This window comes from Macaca nemestrina, chromosome 11, assembly GCF_043159975.1.
Source record: "Macaca nemestrina isolate mMacNem1 chromosome 11, mMacNem.hap1, whole genome shotgun sequence".
In the NCBI taxonomy this organism is placed as follows: Eukaryota; Metazoa; Chordata; class Mammalia; order Primates; family Cercopithecidae; genus Macaca; species Macaca nemestrina.
Genome location: NC_092135.1, coordinates 74,224,048 through 74,246,925, shown reverse-complemented (window position 1 = coordinate 74,246,925; position 22,878 = coordinate 74,224,048). Strand labels below are relative to the sequence as shown.

Here is a 22,878-nt window from a genome sequence, read left to right as displayed (position 1 = left end):
ACGGCCCCCTGGGGGTGGCTGTCTTTTACGGTGGAAGCCGCAGGGATGAAATAAGCCCTGTCTCCTGTAGCACTCACAGGCTTATTAGGAAGAGGAAATTCCCGCCTAATAAATTTTGGTCAGACAGGTTGTCTGCTCTCAAACTCCGTCTCCTGATAAGATGTTATCAATGACAATGCATGCCGAAACTTCATTAGCAATTTTAATTTTGCCCCTTCCGGTGGTCCTGTGATCTGGCCCTGCCTCCATTTGCTTTATGGTATTTTATTACCTTGTGAAGCATGAGATCTCTGTGACCCACACCCTATTCGTGCACTCCCTCCCCTTTTGAAAATCACTAATAAAAACTTGCTGGTTTTACGGCTCAGGGAGCATCACGGAACCTGCCGACATGTGATATCTCCCCCGGACACTCAGCTTTAAAATTTTTCTCTCGTACTCTTTCTGTTTATTTCTTAGACCAGCCGAGACACTTAGGGAAATAGAAAAGAACCCACGTTAAATATCAAGGGTGGGGTCTCCCCCGATAAACGTGAAAATATGTTGCAGTAATCTGGTTTGGCAGAATAAATTTGGGGGTTGGTAAAAATCTAAATTTGAACCCCAATACTGTCACTAGCTATGTGGCCTTGACTGCTATTGATAAGTAATATCCTAGAGATGCACAGCTTTAAATACCATCTTGATGCCACTGACTCCTAAATATTTATTTCTGGTCTTAATGTCTCCCCTGAGCTCTGGATTCATACATTCAAATGCCTACATAACGTCTCCACTTCAATGTGGAATATCTGTGGAGCAGGATGTGGAGCCTCTTGACTAAGATGTGTGGGATATTTTATTTTCTCAATAGCAGTAATTTACAGTATCTCAAACCTGCTTGTCCCCCAAACTTCCCAAAATAAAGGCACCACTATCCAACCAGCTGTTCAGGCCAAAAATCTAGGAGCTACTCTTGAGTCCTTTCTTTCACCCTCCTATATCCATTAGCAAGTCTGGTGAGACACTACCTCCAAAATATGCCCTGAATACCACCACTTACTTATTCATTATGATCTCACAGTGTAACCTACCATCATCTGTCACTGAGATAGCCTCCTAAAGTGTCTTACTGCTTCTACTCATTCTCCATACCATAGTCAGAATGACTAATGTCAGCAGATCATACAAACTCCAAGCACAAAATATTCAAATGGATTTCTGTTCTACTTATACTAAAATGCCAAACTCCTTACACTAAGCACACAGAGCCTTGATAATCTGGCCTCTGCCTACCTCTTTAGCCTCATATGCTACCATTCATAGCACACAACCCAAACTGGCCCTGCTTCTTGCATTTGAACGTAACAAACTCAAGCCAGTTAGGGAGCCTTGACTACAACTATTCCTGCTGCCTAAAATACACTCTTCCTCTGACTTCACACTGGCTCCTTATTTTTTAGAATAAGGTAAATGGCACATCTTAAAGTCTCCTCAGACCACCCAAACTGAAGTAGACATATAGTCACTCCTTATCATGTGGTCCTTTTTTAATGCTACATTTGGTAATTAATACCATATAATTTTTTTTTTTTCTTATTGTGCATCTCCTCTACCAGAAAGTCCTGTAGAGAAAGGACCTCACCTGCTTGGTTCCTGCTGTATCCCCAATACCTAGAACAATTCCTTGCACAAAGCAAGTTCTCAATAAATTTGTGTTGAATGAACCAATAAAAAGGTGACACACTTCTCATACCATATTATAACTGTGTTCACTTAACTGTTTCCCTCACTACACTCCAAGCTATTTAAAGGCAATGATGCATGTATGTTTATATTCCCAGTTCTTAGCACAGTGTCTAAGGAACTGAAATAGCACTTGCTGAATAAATACATGGATTAAAAAAGAAAGCATCTTAAGATGTGTGGAATATTTTATTTTCTCAATAGCAGTGACTTACATTCTTTGAAAGCCTTCCACTCTTTTGACACATTCATGAAGTGTTAATCAAAGTCAAATGTACAATCTGTGGCCATGTTTAAATGGGTAGCCAACAGTACAGTTTTTAAAAAAAAAAAAAATCTCAAGGTCCTTAGACTCAACAGCACCATAATCTTACCAGCACGGGGATGAATCAATAATGAATAGATCCCTGCAAAAAACCAAGGATGCAGAGTGGATAAATGTGGAGCTGAGCTGAGGCACCTGGTGAGAATAATACAAACACCAACTCTTCCACATCCCTAAACATATTTCTTAGGAGGTACATCTTATCTTACCAATTTAGAACTTATTTTCCTAATCCTTGTTTACTGCCAGCTACCCTATGCTTCTTGTACTAGAGCCTAAAAAAGGTGAATATATTCCCTGATGCAACTTCCAGTAATATAGATGGGCACCCTTTATCAATAAATGAACGCTCTGAAAGAGTTCAACTATCAATGTATGCTCAAATGACAGTGCTCCAGAAGTACCCCTGAAGTGGCCAAAATGTTATTTGCTGCAAATATATATATCCACGTTTAACTCCAGAGGTACTGAATTATATATGGGCATGAGCATATAAAAATTGATGTGATTTTACATAAAGATAGCAACTTTTTGGCAAGTTACTTTAGAAAATGGCCATACTGCCCAAGGTAATTTATAGATTCAATGCCATCCCCATTAAGCTACCAATGACTTTCTTCACAGAATTGGAAAAAACTGCTTTAAAGTTCATATGGAACCAAAAAAGATCCCACATTGCCAAGACAATCCTAAGCAAAAAGAACAAACCTGGAGGCATCATGCTACCTGACTTCAAACTATACTACAAGACTACAGTAACCAAAACAGCATGGTACTGGTATCAAACAGAGATATAGACCAATGGAACAGAACAGAGGCCTCAGAAATAATACCACACATCTACAGCCATGTGATCTTTGACAAACCTGACAAAAACAAGAAATAGGGAAAGGATTCCCTATTTAATAAATGGTGCTGGGAAAATTGGCTAGCCATAAGTAGAAAGCTGAAACTGGATCCTTGCCTTACTCCTTATATGAAAAATAATTCAAGATGGATTAGAGACTTAAATGTTAGACCTAAAACCATAAAAACCCTAGAAGAAAACCTAGGTAATACCATTCAGGACATAGGCATGGGCAAGGACTTCATGTCTAAAACACCAAAAGCAATGGCAACAAAAGTCAAAATTGACAAATGGGATCTAATTAAACTAAAGAGCTTCTGCACAGCAAAAGAAACTACCATCAGAGTGAACAGGCAACCTACAGCATGGGACAAAATTTTTGCAATCTACTCATCTGACAAAGGGATAATAACTAGAACCTACAAAGAACTCAAACAAATTTACAAGAAAAAAACAAACAACCCCATCAAAAAGTGGGCAAAGGATATGAACAGATACTTCTCAAAAGAAGACATTCATACAGCCAATAGACACATGAAAAAATGCTCATCATCACTCGCCATCAGAGAAATGCAAATCAACACCACAATGAGATACCATCTCACACCAGTTAGAATGGCAATCGTTAAAAATCAGGAAATAACAGGTGCTGGAGAGGATGTGGAGAAATAGGAACACTTTTACACTGTTGGTGGGACTGTAAACTAGTTAACCATTGTGGAAAACAGTGTGGCAATTCCTCAAGGATCTAGAACTAGAAATACCATTTGACCCATCCCATTACTGGGGATATACCCAAAGGATTATAAGTCATGCTGCTATAAAGACATATGCACACATATCGTTTACTGTGGCACTATTCACAATAGCAAAGACTTGGATTCAACCCAAATGTCCATCAGTGACAGACTGGATTAAGAAAATGTGGCACATACACACCATGGAATACTATGCAGCCATAAAAAAGGATGAGTTCATGTCCTTTGTGGAGACATGGATGCAGCTGGAAACCGTCATTCTCAGCAAACTATTGCAAGAACAGAAAACCAAATACCATATGTTCTCATTCATAGGTGGGAAATGAACAATGAGATCACCTGGACACAGGAAGGGGAACATCACACACCAGGTCCTATTGTGGGGAGGGGGTAGGGGGGAGAGATAGCATTAGGAGATATACCTAATGTAAATGACGAGTTGATGGGTGCAGCACACCAACATGGCACATGTATACATATGTAACAAACCTGCACGTTGTGCACATGTACGCTAGAACTTAAAGTATAATTAAAAAAAAAAAACAAAGAATATCAACAAAAGTATAACTCAATAGATTAAACCAAAGCACATATAATTGTGTGTTACTTAACAGGAATACATTCTGAGAAATGCACTGTTTGGCAATTTTCTTGCTGTGTGAACATCAGAGTCTACTCACACAAACCTAGATGGTGCTATACACCTACACTATATGGTACAGCCTATTGCTCCTAGGCTACAAACCTGTACAGAACATTTCCATACTGAATACTGCAGGCAACTGTAACACAGTGATAACGTGTATTTATGGTACACAAATACTTGTGTATTTAAACATATCTAAACATAGGAAAGGTATAGTAAAATAGAAAAGGTATAGTAAAAATATATTACAATCTTAAGGGACCATCTTCATATATTTGGTCCATCACATACTGAAAGGTTGCCATACAGGGCATAACTGTATATATCCACAAACATTTAACCTTTAAAGCATATTTTTTGTAACTTTTCCGAATTTGAGCAACTCTTTATACTGACTCTGACATATATAAATTACTGATTCCAACAAGTCTTTCTTTTTAAAAAGTACAATTAATATTTTAGTTGATAGGTGACAGTTATACAACTGTATGTCTTTGTTAAAATTCATAGAACTACACACATAAAAGTGCCAATTTTACTGGATGTAAATTACACATCAATAAACATGACTTACTTAAAAAAAAGAGAAGTAACAAATTCAGAAAAATATTTCCAACTCACATGGAAGACAAGAACAAAAAAATATTTTATCCAGTATTTCTACTGAACTGTTTAATCAAGTCAAGATCTTCATATATCTCCAATTTTAATTATCTTGCTATATTATGTGAAAACGTTAACTTTCCACCATTCTGCTTACCAAATAGTTTGTGATTATAATTCAAATACAGATAGCAATTCCCCACCTGTGAGCTCTAAGATGTTTCGTATATTATTGGATTTATCTTTATAGACTTTTTATTAGAAAAATATTCCAGGGTAACAAATATATTTCTAAGGTCCTAAGAAATCTGATGCCTTCTTATATTATTATTCTTTCCACATTCATGTTGGTTATCTACTGTTTTGTCATTTGAATATCAAAATAAAAACAGTAAAATTCAACATTTTCCTAACATTTTCCATTTAAGATTTTTCTGGCACTCATCTTTTTTGCTTTGCTTATTCATTATTTCACATTTATTTCTGATACCTTCAAAGTACCATCTAGTTTCAAAAGCATTAATTTTGTCTGGGTGTTTCCTAATTGTTCTTTCCCATTATTAACTTTTCATCTCTTTAAAGTACTAGAAATGATCTACATATCTTTTCTTTACATCCCAATCACTTATCTTTAGGGCTGTCACTCAAGTTTTGTAAATCAAGCCCCTTGCTTTTTGGCCTCTTTTCCCAATTACTATTCTTTCTGTAAGATCTCTCTTAACTACCCTTTTCCTTTTCTGTCATCAAGTACAGGTATTTGGTTTCTTTCATGAGTCCTCCCAACATCCCCAGTGGTTGAGCTAGAAGGAAAGTTAATTCTAATTTTAGGGGATTAATTCTAATTGTAGGGGGTTAATTCTAATTTTAGGACTGGAGTATACCTAGAGAAATTAGAGTAACTCAGAGATATGTCAGAGCCAAGAATAGAATTCAGACCCTCTGTCTTGCAGTATAATACTATGTATCCTGACTTAAGCCACAGCTCTATTCAGCATAGTATCTCACAAAGTAATGACTCCTGCTACAGATAAAGGAATGAGAAAAATGTTGGCACAGAAAGTGAAATACCAGTTACTTTTTTCTAAATGTACTTTATTTGCATTTTAATATTAATTAAATGATTGAATAAAATTAAAAATTAAATCTCTTCTATCTTTAATCTTATTTTTAGGGAAAATGTTTATCTAAGTATCATGTAAAGGAAAATTATGTCAAAACTGTACATCATAGCATCAGTTAAATAGTTCCGCAAAAGCAAGCCTTTGGTGTTTGAACTGTTGTAAGTTTTCATCACAAGATTAAATGTAATTGTGCCCTTATGAAGAAAAATGATATCTTGATGTTTCCACTGAGTCACATGCCAACCTCTGGTTACTGACACAATGACAATGAGTTTAACTGAGAAGAAAAGTAAGTTAGATCTATTCTCCTGGCCTCCTCTAAACACAGAGTGCATAACACAACTAAAATAGAATAACGTATTTCAATAAAACACACTCCTTCTGAGCTTTTCAATTCCTAAGAATTCCTGTGTCAGAAAGAAAAGAAACCACATAATACTGACATTTGGATACATTTCTCTTGTGCTAGGGACTGAAAAATAGAATCTGCATAGCAAATATCACTAGAAATAGGAACAGAGTCCTAGAAGCTTTACCTACTAGAATTTCACGGTTTGAATTCTGTGACTTTTCTGCTTCAAAGAGCAACAGACCCTAGATTTTATTTTAATATCAATTATATATAGTATATATTACTTGTGTTACAGATTAATATAACTTAAATTTCCAAACTATCATCATCGTCATTTTTACTACAAATGTTATCTTTACCCAAATATGTTTGATATGGTTATAGAAGAGGAATGCTTATGATGATATAACAAATAGCAAATAAAGCCTTTTAGAAATTATTAATCTAAAAATCAAATAATTTTTATTAAAATGCCAAGAAAAGGTTAGACTTTCTAGGGAAAGTTTTAAGATTAAAATGCTTTAAGCCCATCTTACACTGGATCACAGGACAGCTGATTTTGATATATTAAAATTATAATTTTTTAACAAAGAAAAATTCATTCTTTGCCTTCATTAGATTCTTTTCAAAACTGCAAAAGTAAATCTGTCAATGAAACATTATTCAACTTACATACATACACATATATTTAACCTACATCCTTTATATTAATTTCTGTGTTTTACAAATATTTTCATTAACATTTAAAAGTTCATAATAGTGCTTGTCCATCAAACAATATTTTTTAATATTTAGTTTTATTGACTCTTCTAGTCCTCCAGGTATCATTCTACATAGAAAACTACAGTTACATTAATAGTAATTTACTTTTCTTCATGTTTAATAGTACTTTACAAGTTTAGAATTTTGTTAAGATTTTGTAGTTCCATATATAGCACCTTGAACTACCTCATTAAAACCTTATCATACAATGATTGATTTACATGACTGCCTTTAAGAGAAATTCTTAATAAGGACCATATTTTAGAAATCTTAAGTCTCCTAGAGCCTAGCACTGTGCCTGAGAGTAAAGAAGTGTCACAAAAATATTTGAGTACAAAAATTATAAAAATAGCTAAATCTCTTCTTGAAAAAGCAATTCTTTTATGAAAAAAAGAAATTTGCAACCTAACAGTACAGAAAATTAACTTTAAAAAAGTAAAATTTCTTACTGCTTATTGAAGAAATATGGTTGTGTTCCCAGTCTTTGAGAGAGAGCTTGACAGCATTGGTCTACATCCTCTAAGACCTAACACAGGCAATGAACCCCAAAGAAAAGTATATCAGTTAGCAAAACAATAAAAAACATAACTTGTATCACAGTTTATAACAAAAATATAAATTTAGGTTAACCTTTTATAATATATTTTAATAAGACTATAGACCACATACACACATAATACTTTCTATATAAGAAATAGGAAGAAAATTTCAGTGAATTTCCTTCAAACTACAAGTACATTTAAGTTACTTATAAGGATTTTGTCAAGAACAAAAGTGTCTTCCTGAATCCATATATTCAAATGGCTTTGCATATACTGAAAAATCTGCTTAATAAAGGTAACACCATTGACCCACCATGAGTAAAAGCATTTGAGTTGTTTTCCCACTAGTGGAGATAGATTTTTATTTATTCTATCCCTATTCATTTACTGAAACCCCCTTGTGGCCAATGGCACACATCAGTGAGATGGTTGGCTAGTATTAAGGGTAGCCTTGGAAAAGACGGGCATTAATTAACTTAATGATGCTTGTGGACAAGATTAAGTATTTTTAAGTTTTGCTACTTTAGTAGCAAAAATATAGACAGATAGATAGATAGATGCAGATAAATATAGATATATTAAGTACTGTGTTTAACAGGGCTTTTTTTTATTTTAAAGCCCGATGCTGCAGATCTATAGTTACATAAAAGGTATCCACATGTATTGCTCAAAAAAAAAAAAAAAAAAAAAAAAAAAAAAAAACCCTCAGGTTATACAGTAGCAGGCATAATGATCCCATTTGAGAAAATGTTACTAAGAAACATCTAGAAGAAGGCTCTCCAAATAGTTAAGGGTGGCAATTTCTAGGTGATGAGATTTCAGGCAAGTTTCACTGCTTTTTTACACATATCTGCATTGTATTGTTTGCTTTACATCAAGCATGTATGAATTTTTAGAAATAAAATTACTTCATGTTAGTGAAAATAACAGCAAATGGTTTTCTTGCAAATCTTATATTATAAAAAAAAATTTTTTTTAAAGGAGTACCAATATAAAGAATGATTCTTTTAATGCACAAAAGTTGAGGGTTTTGTCAACTTCAACCTGAACTGACCTGGTCCAGAGTCTTCTTTCCCCATCCAATAGCTTTCATCTTACGCTTGACTTCCCACTGTTTCTGATAGGCCAAAATATGATTCAGAGGCCAAGGGTAAGGAGATCCATACCTAGCATGAGTGATCTAAAGCAAAAAGATTTTGTAAAAAAGGTGATCCTTCCTAAAAACAATGCCCGTTTTTACAAATAGAATTCTAAAAGAAATATATTTTCAAAGAACATAAATAGAGCATCTAAAAAATTAAAATTTTAAGCCATTCTCTTTAAAAATATATAAACTTTTATGTACTTTGCAACCCGTTATATCAAACAATGACACACAGCTTCCCTAAAATGTATGTGCAAGCAAAATTAAAGTAAGTGAAAAACTGTATCACTAATGGTATAAACCACAATGTTTCATTTATGAGCAGGGACTTGCGATTCTGAGCAAAAGTGTTTTCTCATTAAATTTTAATTAAGATAAATGTTACAGAACCACTCACCTCCCCTACTGTGGCTTCATCACACCACTGAAGATACAGCTAGGAACAAAAGAACAGTCACTAAACTTTAGGATACCAAAGAGGAAAAGGATAAAGAAAGTAATTTTTTGCCAAGGCAATTTTTTATAAGCTAATTTCATAAGTCACATACGTAGGGGTTTGTTTTCCTTAGCTGCTATCCAGAATTATTAAATGTAATGATGGTACGATATAAAAATATTTTTTATTCACACAATACGTGTCTAAACACCATTAAAGTGTTTTACAGATATTATTTAAGTAAATTTCAAAAGGCCAAAGTAAAATAATGAGTAGGCAAGAATCACCCCTTTTTATAAACACAAAAACTAGAACTGAAAATGTCAGGTAACTTGTTCAAAGGTAATAATTAAATAATTTAGGTAGCCATCTCAGCTCTAGAATTACTTGACTATTTTCCCATTTCTCAATAACTTTAACCCATTAGAAAGATTATATTTTATGAGCATGAGAGAAAAAGCTTATTTTCAAGCCATATCATCTAGTATTTTACCTCTGCAGTCAACAGCATATTGTTGACTAATTCCATGTAAGCTTTCATTTCTGCTTTTTGGACTTCACCCAGCCCATCACTAAGAGAATGGCCCTAAAGGGAATTTAAAAAAATTTAAAAGACCATCATATTAAATATACAAAAACTTTCAGTTATCTTACTAACAAATAATATAACATGCAACTATACCATGAATTAAACTTCCAAAATGCCCCCCAAAAATTATGTTATATAAAAGCATATTTAACACTCTGCTATCACCACAAAATATTAGTATGTACTTATTTGTCATTATTCAAACGTATCTTTCAATAGAGAAAATTACATTATCAACTACTTCGCAAAAGAAGAAAACAGAATGGTCAGCAAACCTTGTTTAAGAGATTAATTAACCTTATTAGAAATAAAGGAAATACCAAAAGACTGACATGTGCTGTTTATAAAGTGGTCAAAGATGAAAAAAATACTGTTAGTAAAGATATGGGGAAAAAACTTCACTCATTTTAAAATTCTAATACACTATAGTAACTAGGAGATACATAAAATGGTATAATCGTTAGTTCAATCTGGCAATCTATTACAAGATTTAAAAAGTACATAACCTATGACATCCTAATACCACTCTTAGGAATTTATTCTAAGGTAACAATACCATTCTTAGGAATTTATACAAAGATGTACATACAAGAAAATTTATCTTAGTACTCTATAAAAACAAAAAATTGGCCATGATCTAAATGCCCATCAATAAACTTGAGTAAATAAAATTCTAATTTATCTAATATGGGGGGGACGTGTTAAAGGAAAAAAAAAAAAAAAATATATATATATATATATATATATATATCCAATACAGTAGAATACTATACACCAATGGGAAAGGATGATATATATCTACAGCTATTAATATGGAAGAATTTCCAAACATATTTATGATTTTAAAAGGTATGTTGCAAAATAATACATACTAGTATGATCTAGGTTTTTCTAGATACGCAAAAAGAAAAGTCTGGAATGATTTTTCAGAAACACTAATGGGAGTTGTTCCTTAATAACTATTAAAATCTAAACTGAATAAATGAAAAGCAGCATCATTCAAATGGATAAATACATTCAACTTCGAACATCTCCTGTATCTCCCTTTTCAAAGGTCAGCCAGACACTTCAAAACCTAATAGTTTTTCATTTCTGACCACAGTTCTCATAAGCATAAGTTAGAAAATTATCTACCATTTTGTAAAGATCAAACCATCTCTTTTGACTAGATATTAAAATTACATACCTTTAATAAATTTGACATTAATAAAGAAAAATAAAGCTACCTCTTTTGCCATTATATCATGAAAAAATACTAACTTACGCTTCAGAAATATTTTCCAGTAGTTTGCATTGGCATTTTATAAAACTAGGTTGAAATCAATGTAAATGTTAAGACACATTAAAGAATGATGAATGACTTAGTAACTGTGATCAAATACATTTAATATCTTTTTATTACCTTGGCTTTAACAAATTGGACTATTGGACCAAGTTCTGATACTACTTGATTTCCCACATGAATAAAAGGTACTTTACCTGTTGAGAGAAAAAAAAGTATTTATAAAAATACTTCCAGTATGTTAAAGTTTGTGATAATTAAAGAAAAATTAACACAAAACTCAGATATTTATAAACAGGGATTTCATAAAACTGTAACTTCTGAAAATTTTTGTCAGATGTGTATATTAAATTCTGTAAGTTTTTAAACTGATTACTAACCAACTTTAGAAAAAAGAACAGGTAAATTCATTTCTAGAGTTCTCACTTAGATATAATAACAGATCACATAACATTCTCTTTTCAGAGCCAACACGAACATACCACCATACAGCAGCAAACACTAATTATCCAAATTACATGAACCAAGCCAGGACATTGGTACATGACCACTAATATATTTCAAAGAAATTTAGCTAAGCTTTCTTTTGAGAGTACAGTGAATCAATCTATATTGTAAACTACATTTAAAAAATATTTTTACATCTTTTATGTCTTTGATACTGAGATCAACATTTTAAGCAAGTAATTGTACAGTAATCTCTTTGACTCAAAATAGCAAGAATTAAAAGAATTAACAATCTTTGAAGGCATGCTAGTTGGTGGGTTGTAATACAGAGTAATGTTCCCAACATGTGGGAAAAAATAATAGTATGTTTATAAAAACTAGCTTCTATAGACAAATGTCACATTAAAAAAGAAATATTTCACTTTAACAAATACTAATACTTGATGGAATTATTAGAGATGAGAGAACAAAATAATCTCCAAATAGCAAGAAGGGTCTACTCCAAATGCTAAAGAATGAAACCTGCTGTCAGACCTAGTTCAAACAGAGTTCACACTACCAGCAGGCTTCTTCCTGTTCCTTTTCAATAGATTCACTCCTCTCTGGCTCAGTCAGCCTGGGGGTAATGGATGAAGTACACAGGCCTAACAAAAGCTTCAACTGCATCCATAGGACAACATGCATTACAAAGAGAAGGCAGGCCTTTTGGAACACGACTCAATAGATGTATTGAGAAGATATTTCCCTGTTGCCAATTCTGCATTCCTTCCTTCTACTGCTTTATAAATCTTGCAAAAAAAAAAAAAAAAAAAATATTATCTGGTTAAGCATTAGGCCATATTGTTTTCTTAACTTGGGATAAAATCTTTGTAACTACTATACTACGAGAATTATTACAGGTCCCCTGAGATCAAATGATCTGAGAATGAAAACTATTTAGTACCTAGACTAAAGAGTATTTGGGGGTATAATATTTTTAGAGCAAAGCATATTCCTCATTTTTAATGACCAGTTTCAGGTTCTTGGAAAACAGGGTATATATTTTTATTTTTCTTAAAAATACACTGAGTACTGTCAATTCTGAAGCAAAAAGAAGTGTGGATAGTCAACTGAGTATTCATCTTATGTATCTCTAAATATAGAGATATATAAAAACAAAGACAACAAATTAGAATTGAATAATGTTTTCTGTCACTAGCCTGCTTAATGAAAATGGAGCCAATGTTATATCCTTATTATTGCAGGTATTAGGCAAAAACACAGAAGACAGTTATTTTCTGGTACCAATCAAAGGTCATATAAGAAAAGTGAGGGCTTTGTTTACCGTCTTAGACAGAATAATCACTTCTAAAATTTCTATTCTAAAGAAAGCAAGAATATGTTGCCAAACAAGTTGGCAGATTCAAAGAATGCAAGAAATAGGACATTGGATGTCATCTAATCCGACTACCTTATATTACAGATAAAGTCACTGAGGCTCAGAGAAGTGAAATTTCTCAAGGAAATAGTTAATATGTGACAAAGTCACAGAGGGATTAGTTGAAGATTTCCTACCTCTTTAGGAAATAAGAGTTTAAGTCAACTGGTCTTCTGACTATTCCATGCTCTCTGCTTTAAAAATCTGCCACAAGATCAAAGAAGCAAATACAATAAAAAACATTTCCCTGATCACCTCAAATCATTAAATGAAAGAGAATACCAGTCTGAGATATAAAATTTAAACATCTTAGTAGAAAGTGCCATTTTCATCTACCTATAGGCGACTCCTATGAAAGAATGTATATTTTTGTATGTCTCTAAAACATTTATCTGTCTTTCGCACAGTCTAATAAAAAGAAAATACATTATCTACTTAAGTGACAGTAAGTATAGTAATTTTAGGAAACAGGTGGATAAACTATATGATTTCTCACTTGCCAAAGATCTGAACTTTAGTATTAGATTACTAACCTTTTTACATAAATATACAAACTCTTTTTGTATGACTACATAGAGGAAAAGGATGCACAGAATACAATATAACTTATTTCACCAGAATTCTGTAGTTCCTAAAATCTGTGTATAAAACCAACACAAAATGAGTCAATGAATGCCCTCCAAGAATCTAAAATATGTTTACATTTACAAGCCTAGAAATTATTTTATGGAAGTGTTTTCTAAATGTCTATTCATAAACCTCTAAAACCAGGTATTTATATAAAAGAATATTCAGTATGTACAGAAGGGGTGTCTTCATACCTTTTAACAATTTCTGCCACCCTTAAAAACTTAAGGTGGAAAAACAAAAGTTTAACACAAGTCACTCCTAAATTATCATACCAAAATGAAAAATGTTTCCCTAAAAAGCAATGTTACACACTTATACCAATCAGTTATCCTTAATAATTTATTCAAAAAGGAGTAATTCTACTTATTGCTCCAACAAAACCATAATTACAATAATCATCCATAATTACATATAACATTTATTTATCAGCTTTGTAGCACATTTTTACATTAAAAATTCTTTGAATCATTTATTTAAAACTACTTTAATCTACTGACATAAAGATAATACTGATTTTTAAAAATAGGAAAGCTAATGCATCTCAAAACCTGTTAAAATTAAGCATTAAAAAAAAAAACCTAGAAACCAAAAACATTCAGTGATGACTTCAAGATCTAATGACAAATTAATTTGTCTACAATCTCTCTTCTTCCACCTGTATTACGGGAGAATATAATTTAGACGTGTTGAATAATAAATGGATTCATTATGACTAAAATTTGTTTTCTCAACAGGAAAGTCTTATGTACATTAAGACTAGGGAAATCTGAGATCATGTATTTCCTTAACATTTACTATTTAAAATAATTCCCTTACTATTAAAACCATTTCCACAAGTCAGTAACCATCTCTGATCACAGTTGAAATGAATAGATATGCCAACCCCAAGATTGTCAAATTTGCAATTGTTACTTTCTAAAACCATGGAAAGATTCTTCAAAGGGTAAACAAAAAAATCAGACATTTTAACATGTAGATACAAACTGGACTATCACTATAATTTTATCACTCCATAATATTAACAGAGAAGAAAAAAAAAACACACTTACCAGATGGAGACATATATTCTGCATTTGCCCTACAAACTACTTTGATAGGCAAGTTACACATTTGCAAAAAGGCCTGTAAATCAAGATACATACAATAAGCCCAGTAAAAGCATATGCATAATTGAACAGAAATTTGTATGCATTTCTTTTCTAAACTGAATAGTTTCATACTACAAAACTCTATTAGAAAATAATGAACCAATTGAAAGTGAAGGATTTGTTTTCCAAACAAAAAAAAAAATGTCATTTCACTATTTAAAAATCAGTATGATTTAGACATCAGTAAATATATGAAACTTAAAGTATGTATGTATACCTAAGGAATAAAATGTAAATTATCCACATTTATGTTACTGTATTAGTTTATGTAAACCAGCAATACTATATATTGCCTTAATTTTCTTAAGTAGATGACTAAAGTCCAAATTTTATAAGCTATTAATTGCTTCATTCCACTATTTTCTATAGGATCATCATCTTCCTCATTTTAGAGTAAAACTCAAAATACTATCTCTGCTACCTCAAAGTTCTCTCCAGTAATACTCTATATTCCAACAGGTAGCTTCTGTGCTCACTAATTCACTTTTTAAAGACTTAAACTGTTTATCTTTGTTCATAGTTACAAAAATGTTATAAGCAATTTATATGTCTAATAATAAGGGTATGGGGTAAATCATTATAGTAAATCCAAACTATGGAATGCTATACAACCAATTTTAAAACTCATGCTTTAGAAAAATTTTTACCACAAGAAAAAATGTGCTGTAGAAAAATTTTTACAAGAAAAAATGTACACATTATAATATTAAGTAAAAAAAATGCAAAACTCTATTACTAGATCACACTAATTCATTTTTAAATGTTTTTAAGACACCAGTGAACTCTGCCAAGCCCACTGTTTTTTACAATACTCAACGTTCACTCCCCTTGTTCTCTCTTCTATGACTCCTTGGCTTCTTTTTCTCTATTCACAAAATTTACTATGCTATTTCTATAAAATCATTCAGTTATTCAATTGGGAAGTCATAAGTTGCAATGGTTCTAATTACCACATACAGATTGGAAGACAAACCTTTTATCTATTTTGAAATTGAAAGTACTATAAATAGATGTCAAAAGTAAGATAAATTAATAAATTAACAAGGATATTATTTATCATTTTACTCACAGAGATTTCTCATAGGTTTATTATAATTCCTTCCTCAGCTCTAGATTAGAAATAAGTATTAAGACTCTTGTTAAGTGTTAAGGGTACAATACAGTGATTAATTTCTTCTACAAAGAACTCCTTTTACCCAAAAGTATGTCAATTCTCTTCTGTTTTCTCAAAACTCCAGTCCTTTAGAGATGCCTGCCTCCAAAAATAAATCCCACATGAGTCTGATTCCCCCCCTAATTACATCCTCTGATTCTTACATTGCTCTGTAACTTATGTATGCATGTCTGATCTCCCCAAGTAAACGGAATCTCTTAGAAAACCAAGCGGGAGATTTTTAATTTTTTTTTTTGCAATTCTGTTCTCCTCCCCCCAGTCTCCCTCATTTTCCCACAATTAACCTTTCATAGTGCACTACTTATAATAAGCAATACTGTTTACTGATTGAGCCATTCAAAGCTCCCAAGAGCTCATCATGGCAGAGGCTGTTATTCCTGTCACATATGTTCTCCCCTTTCCCTACAGTGATAGAAACTACATCTGCAAACAAGGCTGCCTAAAATAAAAACTTATTTTCTGGGCTCCCTTATAACTGGGTATGGCCAAATGGACTAAAAGTTCTGGACAACTGCTGGGAAGTTTCTTTAAAAGGGGAAAATATCTCCTCTTTTTCCTCCCTGTTGACTAGAATGTAAAAGGGATGGCTATAGCTATAGCAGCCAAACAGAACCAGGAAGTAGCAGTTGAGTGTTGGAAATGGTAGAGCAACGAGAGTAAAGGGGCCTAGGTAGGTTCCTGATAATCATGTAGTCACCAAACCTGGATTACCCATGTCTGTACGAGAAGTGAACTATCTTTTTAAGCTACCACTATATTGGGTTTCTGTCACTCACTGCCAAACCTCATCTTAATTAATTCACCTACAGTCATGATTTCTAAGTTTAAACACCATCCTGCCCCACCAGAAGTTGATTCTTCTGTGTCTAAGTGGAAACTAAGAGTCCTCTAAAACCTATAACCAGTGATTCCAATTCATAGCGATAATAGTGAGCTTCCGGACTGACCCACAAAGATAGGGTAGGGTGGTGATTCTCAAACTTCAGCATGCATCAAAATCATGTCAAAGCATGGCTTGTAAGGAAAGAATTAGAGAAAATGAACATAAACAGTTCTTTCAAAAAGCCTGGATCAGGAAAAAAGGAAGAAGGAAGGAGAAGGGTTCTATTACATATTACATATGAAGAAGAGTGGAGCTTATTAAAACACAAAGAAAAAAAATAATGGAGATAGGCTGAAATTACATAAAACAAGTGAAATAACTGATATACAAGATCCATGTGGCCAGGAGCAGTGGCTCACACCTATAATCTCAGCACTTTTGGGGAGGCCAAGGCAAAAGGATCACTTGAGGCCAGGAGTTCAAGACCAGCTTAGAAAACATAGGGAGAATCCATTCCTACAAAAAAGTTTAAAAAATTGGCTGGGCATGGTGGTGTACACCTTTAGTCTCAGTTACTCAAGAGGCTGAGGTGGGAGGATTGCTTGAACCTGGGAGGTCAAGGCTGCAGTAAGCCATGATCACACCACTGCACTCCAGCCTGTGCAATACAATGAGACCCTGTCTCAAAAAAAAAAAAAAAAAAAAAAAAAAAAAAAAAAGAATAGGTAAAAAGGGAGGAAATAAGATCTTAGCTGGAGAGATCTGTTTTTGTCAGAATAAGAAACTTTTTCCACTGTAATGCAAGAGGTGGTGGGGAATCAGTGATGATGACTGCAAGTTGATACGAAAGAACAAGAATGTGAGTGCTCATATTTTATGAAATGGAAGGAGAATTCACTTGCTGAGAATGAGAAACTAAGAAGGGATTCAGGCCTTCAGTAGAACAAAAAAAGAGTCTGAAATAACTGTTTAATATATCTTCTCAAAGGCCTGAATAATATTCAACTGTTAACAATAATAATACTGTATAAAATAGTAAATATAGTATATTTTGCTAAACTACATGCATAGTGGTAACTATGCTAATTAATATTCCAAAAATATTGTATTTCACTTAAAATAAAAGCAGAATTGTAATGTTCTGCAATCAAACCTATGCTTCTTTTTTTTGAGACAGAATTTCACTCTGTCGCCCAGGCTGGAGTGTAGTTGCACAATCTCAGCTCAATGCAACCTTCAACTCCCAAAACCCATGCTTCTTGGTCCCATGCTTTTTATTTTTGTATAAAAACTAACTGACAATTTTACCAATTAAATGACACTCAACTTACTACAGACCTCAACTGATAACATAATTCTAGTTAACCAATTAATCTGCAGTTCACAAAAAAGTTTGATGTCACAAAGCATTTTCATCCAAACTTTAAAAATGCAAAAACAGGCGAGTCCCAGTGCTTCCAGAGGCCGAGGAGGGAGGATTCCTTGAGGCTGAGAGTTCAAGACCAGTCTGGGAAACATAGTGAGAGTTTCTCTCTACAAAAATTTTTTTTAATTAGCAGCACAGGCGGGGCGCAGTGGCTTATGCCTATAATTCCGGGAGGCCGAGGCAGGAGGATCATGAGGTCAGGAGTTTGAGACCAGCCTGGCCAACATGGTGAAACCCTGACTCTACTAACAATACAAAAATTAGCCGGGCGTGCATGCCTATAGTCCCAGCTACTCAGAAGGTTGAGGCAGGAGAATCACTTGAACCCGGGAGGCAGAGGTTGCAGTGACCTGAGGTCGTACCACTGCACTCCAGCCTGGGTGACAGAGCAAGACTCCGTCTCAAAACAAAACAAACAAAACAAAACAAACAAACAAAAAAATTAGCAGCACTGTGGTGGCAGGCACCTATAGTCCCAGCTACTTGTGGAAGCTATGGTAGGAGGATAGCTTGAGCCCAGTAATTCAAGGTGAGCTATGATCATGCAAAAAAAAAAAAAAAGCAAAACCAAAACATTACCATGACTATTTTCAATAATATGAAAACTTTAAAACAATAGCAAGGTTTGGTTCAAACAGTATTTCCTCTTTCTCTTGAAAGATGGAAGAAAACACTGGAGAGGCTCACTTTCACCTTCCGCTTTGACTTTCAATATCTTATCAGCACACAAAAATACTCCAAATAACTGGCATGGCACACTCACCTAAACATATCCTCTTTTCAATTCAGAAATAGCAATCTGCATATTTTTATTCTTATGGAAGTCAAAGAAAAATGTATTTCAAATTATAATAATGAATAATGAACTTGGAACAACTCAGCTAACTCTTATTCCTCCGTTGAATACTTTATTCCAAACTAATTTAAATGAATAACAGCATAAAATAATTTGAATAAAACACTTAGCACATCCTATTAGAGTAACGTTTTATAACTATGCTGTCCAATATGGCAGCCACTAGTCACATGTGGCGCCTTAATTGTTTGAATAAAATTTTAAATTCAGTTCCCTAGTCACACTAGCCACATTTCCAGTGCTCAACAGGCACATGTGGCTAGTGGCTACTGTATTTATTGAACAGTCCAGATTCAGAACACTTCCATCATCACAGTGTGATGTGATGATGTCTATCAGATAGCATGGATATATAACAACAGTAATCAGTACATAAAGGAGACCTTAGCAAGAGAAGCTGACATCATCTGAAAGTGATTATACCAAACATATTTTTAAAAAGCTGCATGATAGCACAGAGTCCAAAAATCCTGCAAGTGATACAATCAACTTTTGATGATGGTGACACATTAAATACCGTATTTCCAATTTCTGAGAGAATATAAAGATTACTCATTTGCTGAGCAACTCAAATTGTTAAAATGATGAGGCAAATGTATTAATATGTGAAAACTAAGAACTGAAGAATGCATTAAAACTGCACCCATATTTTATATATAGTGAGTACCTGGTAGGAAATTTCTTAAATGCACACATATGTATATGCACACAGAACATAACTGCCTGTATCTGATTTCTAAGACCCTGAAATTTAATCAGCTTGATGTAGTTTCGACATATTGAATACATTAATTCATAACATCTAAAAATTCACTTGAAAGAGTAGGGTGTCGGGGCAGGGTTTTTTATTTTAAAAAAATTGAAAGAAAAAAAAACTATTACCAGATCATCAATAACTGGTTAAATATGAAGGACTAAACTTACACATTTATCTCTGCAACCTTTAAAAAAACTCTATTAAAATAACAATGAAGAAACAGAAAAGGTATACACCCAGAAAAACATAAAGAATAGCAGAGGAGACAAAAGCAGACCAAAGATGTCAACCCATTTTTCTAAGATGGAAGGCAGACTTAGCAGGGCAGAGGAAGCTGAAACCTAAGAGTTTGCACAGTAGAAAATCAATACATTTGCATCACAGAAACTAGGAAGATTCCAAAATTGGAAGCACCAAGTAACACAGAAGGCAGAGGTGAGATATAGGACAGCAAATAAAGGATTGGATGAAAGTCTAACTAAGCATCAGACAATTAGCCCTCCCCCAGTCTGGCAGAAGAGAAAGATTTATTCTTTGGAGAAACTGAACTAGAGGGACCCAAACAGCAGAGGGCACTGGGTGAGGTGTCACTCTGAAAGAGGCAAAGTTAAAGGTAAGTATACATACTGAACAAGATTCACACAGGATCCCTCTCCCCTCTCAGCTCCCAAACATAGGATATCACTACAGGATATCTCTCTAGAGAAAAGAAATCTACATATTGATGGTTTTATTGGGGGTGGGATGGGCTAGGAATAGTGAGTAACAAAAATGACCTCTCAATATGTAATCAACCTACAGTGACAGCCACATGTCAAAAAGTCCCTCATCTCCTTAGCCTTACTCTTAACTATAAATTGTTAGCAGAGATCAACAGATACCTGAGGAAAGCCTCAAACAAAATATAGAGCCAAAACAAACCACAGAAAAAGGAACTGGCAAACAAAACTGCAAAGAGCAAGACAACTTCACAGAAAAATTATAATGGCGAATATTTACTGAGCACTTACTATATGCCAAGTACTTGCACAAGAACTTTACCCTATAAGGTATGTACAAGTATCACTATCTTAAGATGAGAAAAAAGAACAGAGATCAGGGTGTAGAGGGAGGGAGGGAGGGAGAGAAAAAAGGAAGAGGGGAAAAAAGGAAGGAAAGAAGTTATGTGCCTCGTACATAACAGGCAGATGATGACTACCAGATGAATAAATAAATGAACATATGAAAATGTAAACAATAACGTCTAGTTTTAGTCATGTGAATTTTTGAAAACAAAGCAACAGAAACTTCTGAAAATAAAAGGTTTTTTTTTGTTTTGTTTTGTTTTGTTTTTAAAAAGACACTTAAGTCAAAATCCAAAACACCATTCATAGTCAACCACTGGTTGTAATATACAATCAATGTGACCTTTTGAGAGCACTCTGGTAAGGTCTACCAAAATTCTATATGTACATATCCTTTGAACTAGAAATGTTATTGCTATAAGTATATAATATGAACATATATGTAAAAAATTATACAAGATATGTGTAAGGATATTCACACTTAAGCTCTACTTATAACAGCAAAATAATAACAACAGCTTGATACCTATCAATAAAAGACTGGTTAAAACAAATTGTGACGCATCCATCAACGGAATATTTATAGCCTTCAAAAAAGAATAAGGTTGGCTGGGCAAGGTGGCTCACACCAGTAATCCCAGCACTTTGGGAGGCTAAAGCAGGCTGATCACTTGAGTCCAGGAGTTCAATCAAGACCAGCCTGGGCAACATGGCAAAATCCCATCTCAACTAAAAACACAAAAAAATGGACAAGCATGATGGTGTGTGCCTGTAGTCCCAGCTACTTGGGAGGCTGAGGTGGGAGAATCACCTAAGCCCAGGAGGTTGAGGCTGTAGTAAGCCATGATCACACCACTGCACTCTAGCCTGGGTGATAGGCATAAGACCTTGTCAAAACAAAAATCAAACAAACAAACAAACAAACAAACAAAAACTCAAAAAATAAAGAGTAAGGTTGCTCCTCAACTGGATTTCTTACACTAAATTCCAAAAGACATTTCTCCTCTGGAATCTCTAATAAGGGCTACTGAATTACATAAGATGACATAACGCCAAATGCAAAAATGCTTTTCATGACGCTGTTTCTTCTAACCACCTAGAGCAAAACATTAAAACATAGTTCAAAAAGGCCTACAAAGGCTATCTGGTCCACTATGAAACTTCCTGGTGAGCTAACTTGCCAGAAAGACATAACTTTGAGTACCTACAAAAATAAATTTGATACATATATACTGAGCACCTACTATGTATCAAGGACTGCCCTAGCTACTGGGACAACATAAAGTCTCAGTGCTTATGGAGTTTACATCACAATGGAGACAGATAACAAGCAAATAAACCAGAAAATATGCATGGTAATTCCTGCTACTTAGAAATACAAAGCAGTGTAAAGGTATGGCTATTAAATATAGGGTAGTCAGATAAGGGCTAATAAGGAAACATTTGACCATAAACCTAAGAAAGTTAGGGAGCAAGCCATGCAGATATCTAAGGGGAGAATAGTCCAAGTTTAAAGGCCTGAAGCAGGCTTGTGTTTCATCTATGTTTCACCAACAGTTAACAAGACCAGTATGACTATGTGGGAGTAAGGAAGTGAGTACTAAGAGATGGGATCAGAGAGGCAACCAAAAATATCATGTAGGACGTTATAGGTAATTGTGAGATCTTTGGCTTCTACTGAGTGAGACAAGAAATCATTAGAAGGTGTTGAGCTGGGGATTGCCGTAATCTAACTGAACACTTCAAAGGACACAACTATAGAGAGATTAGACTGTTGAGAGCAGAACCACTGAAGCAGGAGAACGAATTAGGAAGCTTTTGTAATGATCCAGGCAAGATATGATGGTGGCCTGGACCAGGGTGGGAGTGATGAAAGTGATACGTCAGATTCTAGCTATATTTTTAAGGGAGGATCAAGAAGTTTTGCTGATAACTCAATGTGGATATAGGAAAAAGATCTCCAAAAATGACTAAAAGTTTCTGGCATAAACAACTAGAAAGATG

At 34.0% G+C, this 22,878-nt stretch overlaps 1 protein-coding gene across 2 annotated transcripts in view; it reads right to left on the bottom strand.

The window, feature by feature from the left end:
- Positions 1 to 22,878, bottom strand: part of LOC105483182 (metaxin 2) — a 73,294-nt gene that overhangs the window by 4,474 nt on the left and 45,942 nt on the right. For both annotated transcript variants that reach the window (XM_011743876.2, XM_011743875.3), the window contains exons 4-9: positions 14,676 to 14,748; positions 11,253 to 11,329; positions 9,755 to 9,847; positions 9,223 to 9,261; positions 8,736 to 8,861; positions 7,589 to 7,665 (exon numbers count right to left, since the gene is read on the bottom strand). In XM_011743876.2, the coding sequence (XP_011742178.1) occupies positions 7,589 to 7,665; positions 8,736 to 8,861; positions 9,223 to 9,261; positions 9,755 to 9,847; positions 11,253 to 11,329; positions 14,676 to 14,748 (485 nt within the window). The remainder of the gene's footprint in view (positions 1 to 7,588; positions 7,666 to 8,735; positions 8,862 to 9,222; positions 9,262 to 9,754; positions 9,848 to 11,252; positions 11,330 to 14,675; positions 14,749 to 22,878) is intronic.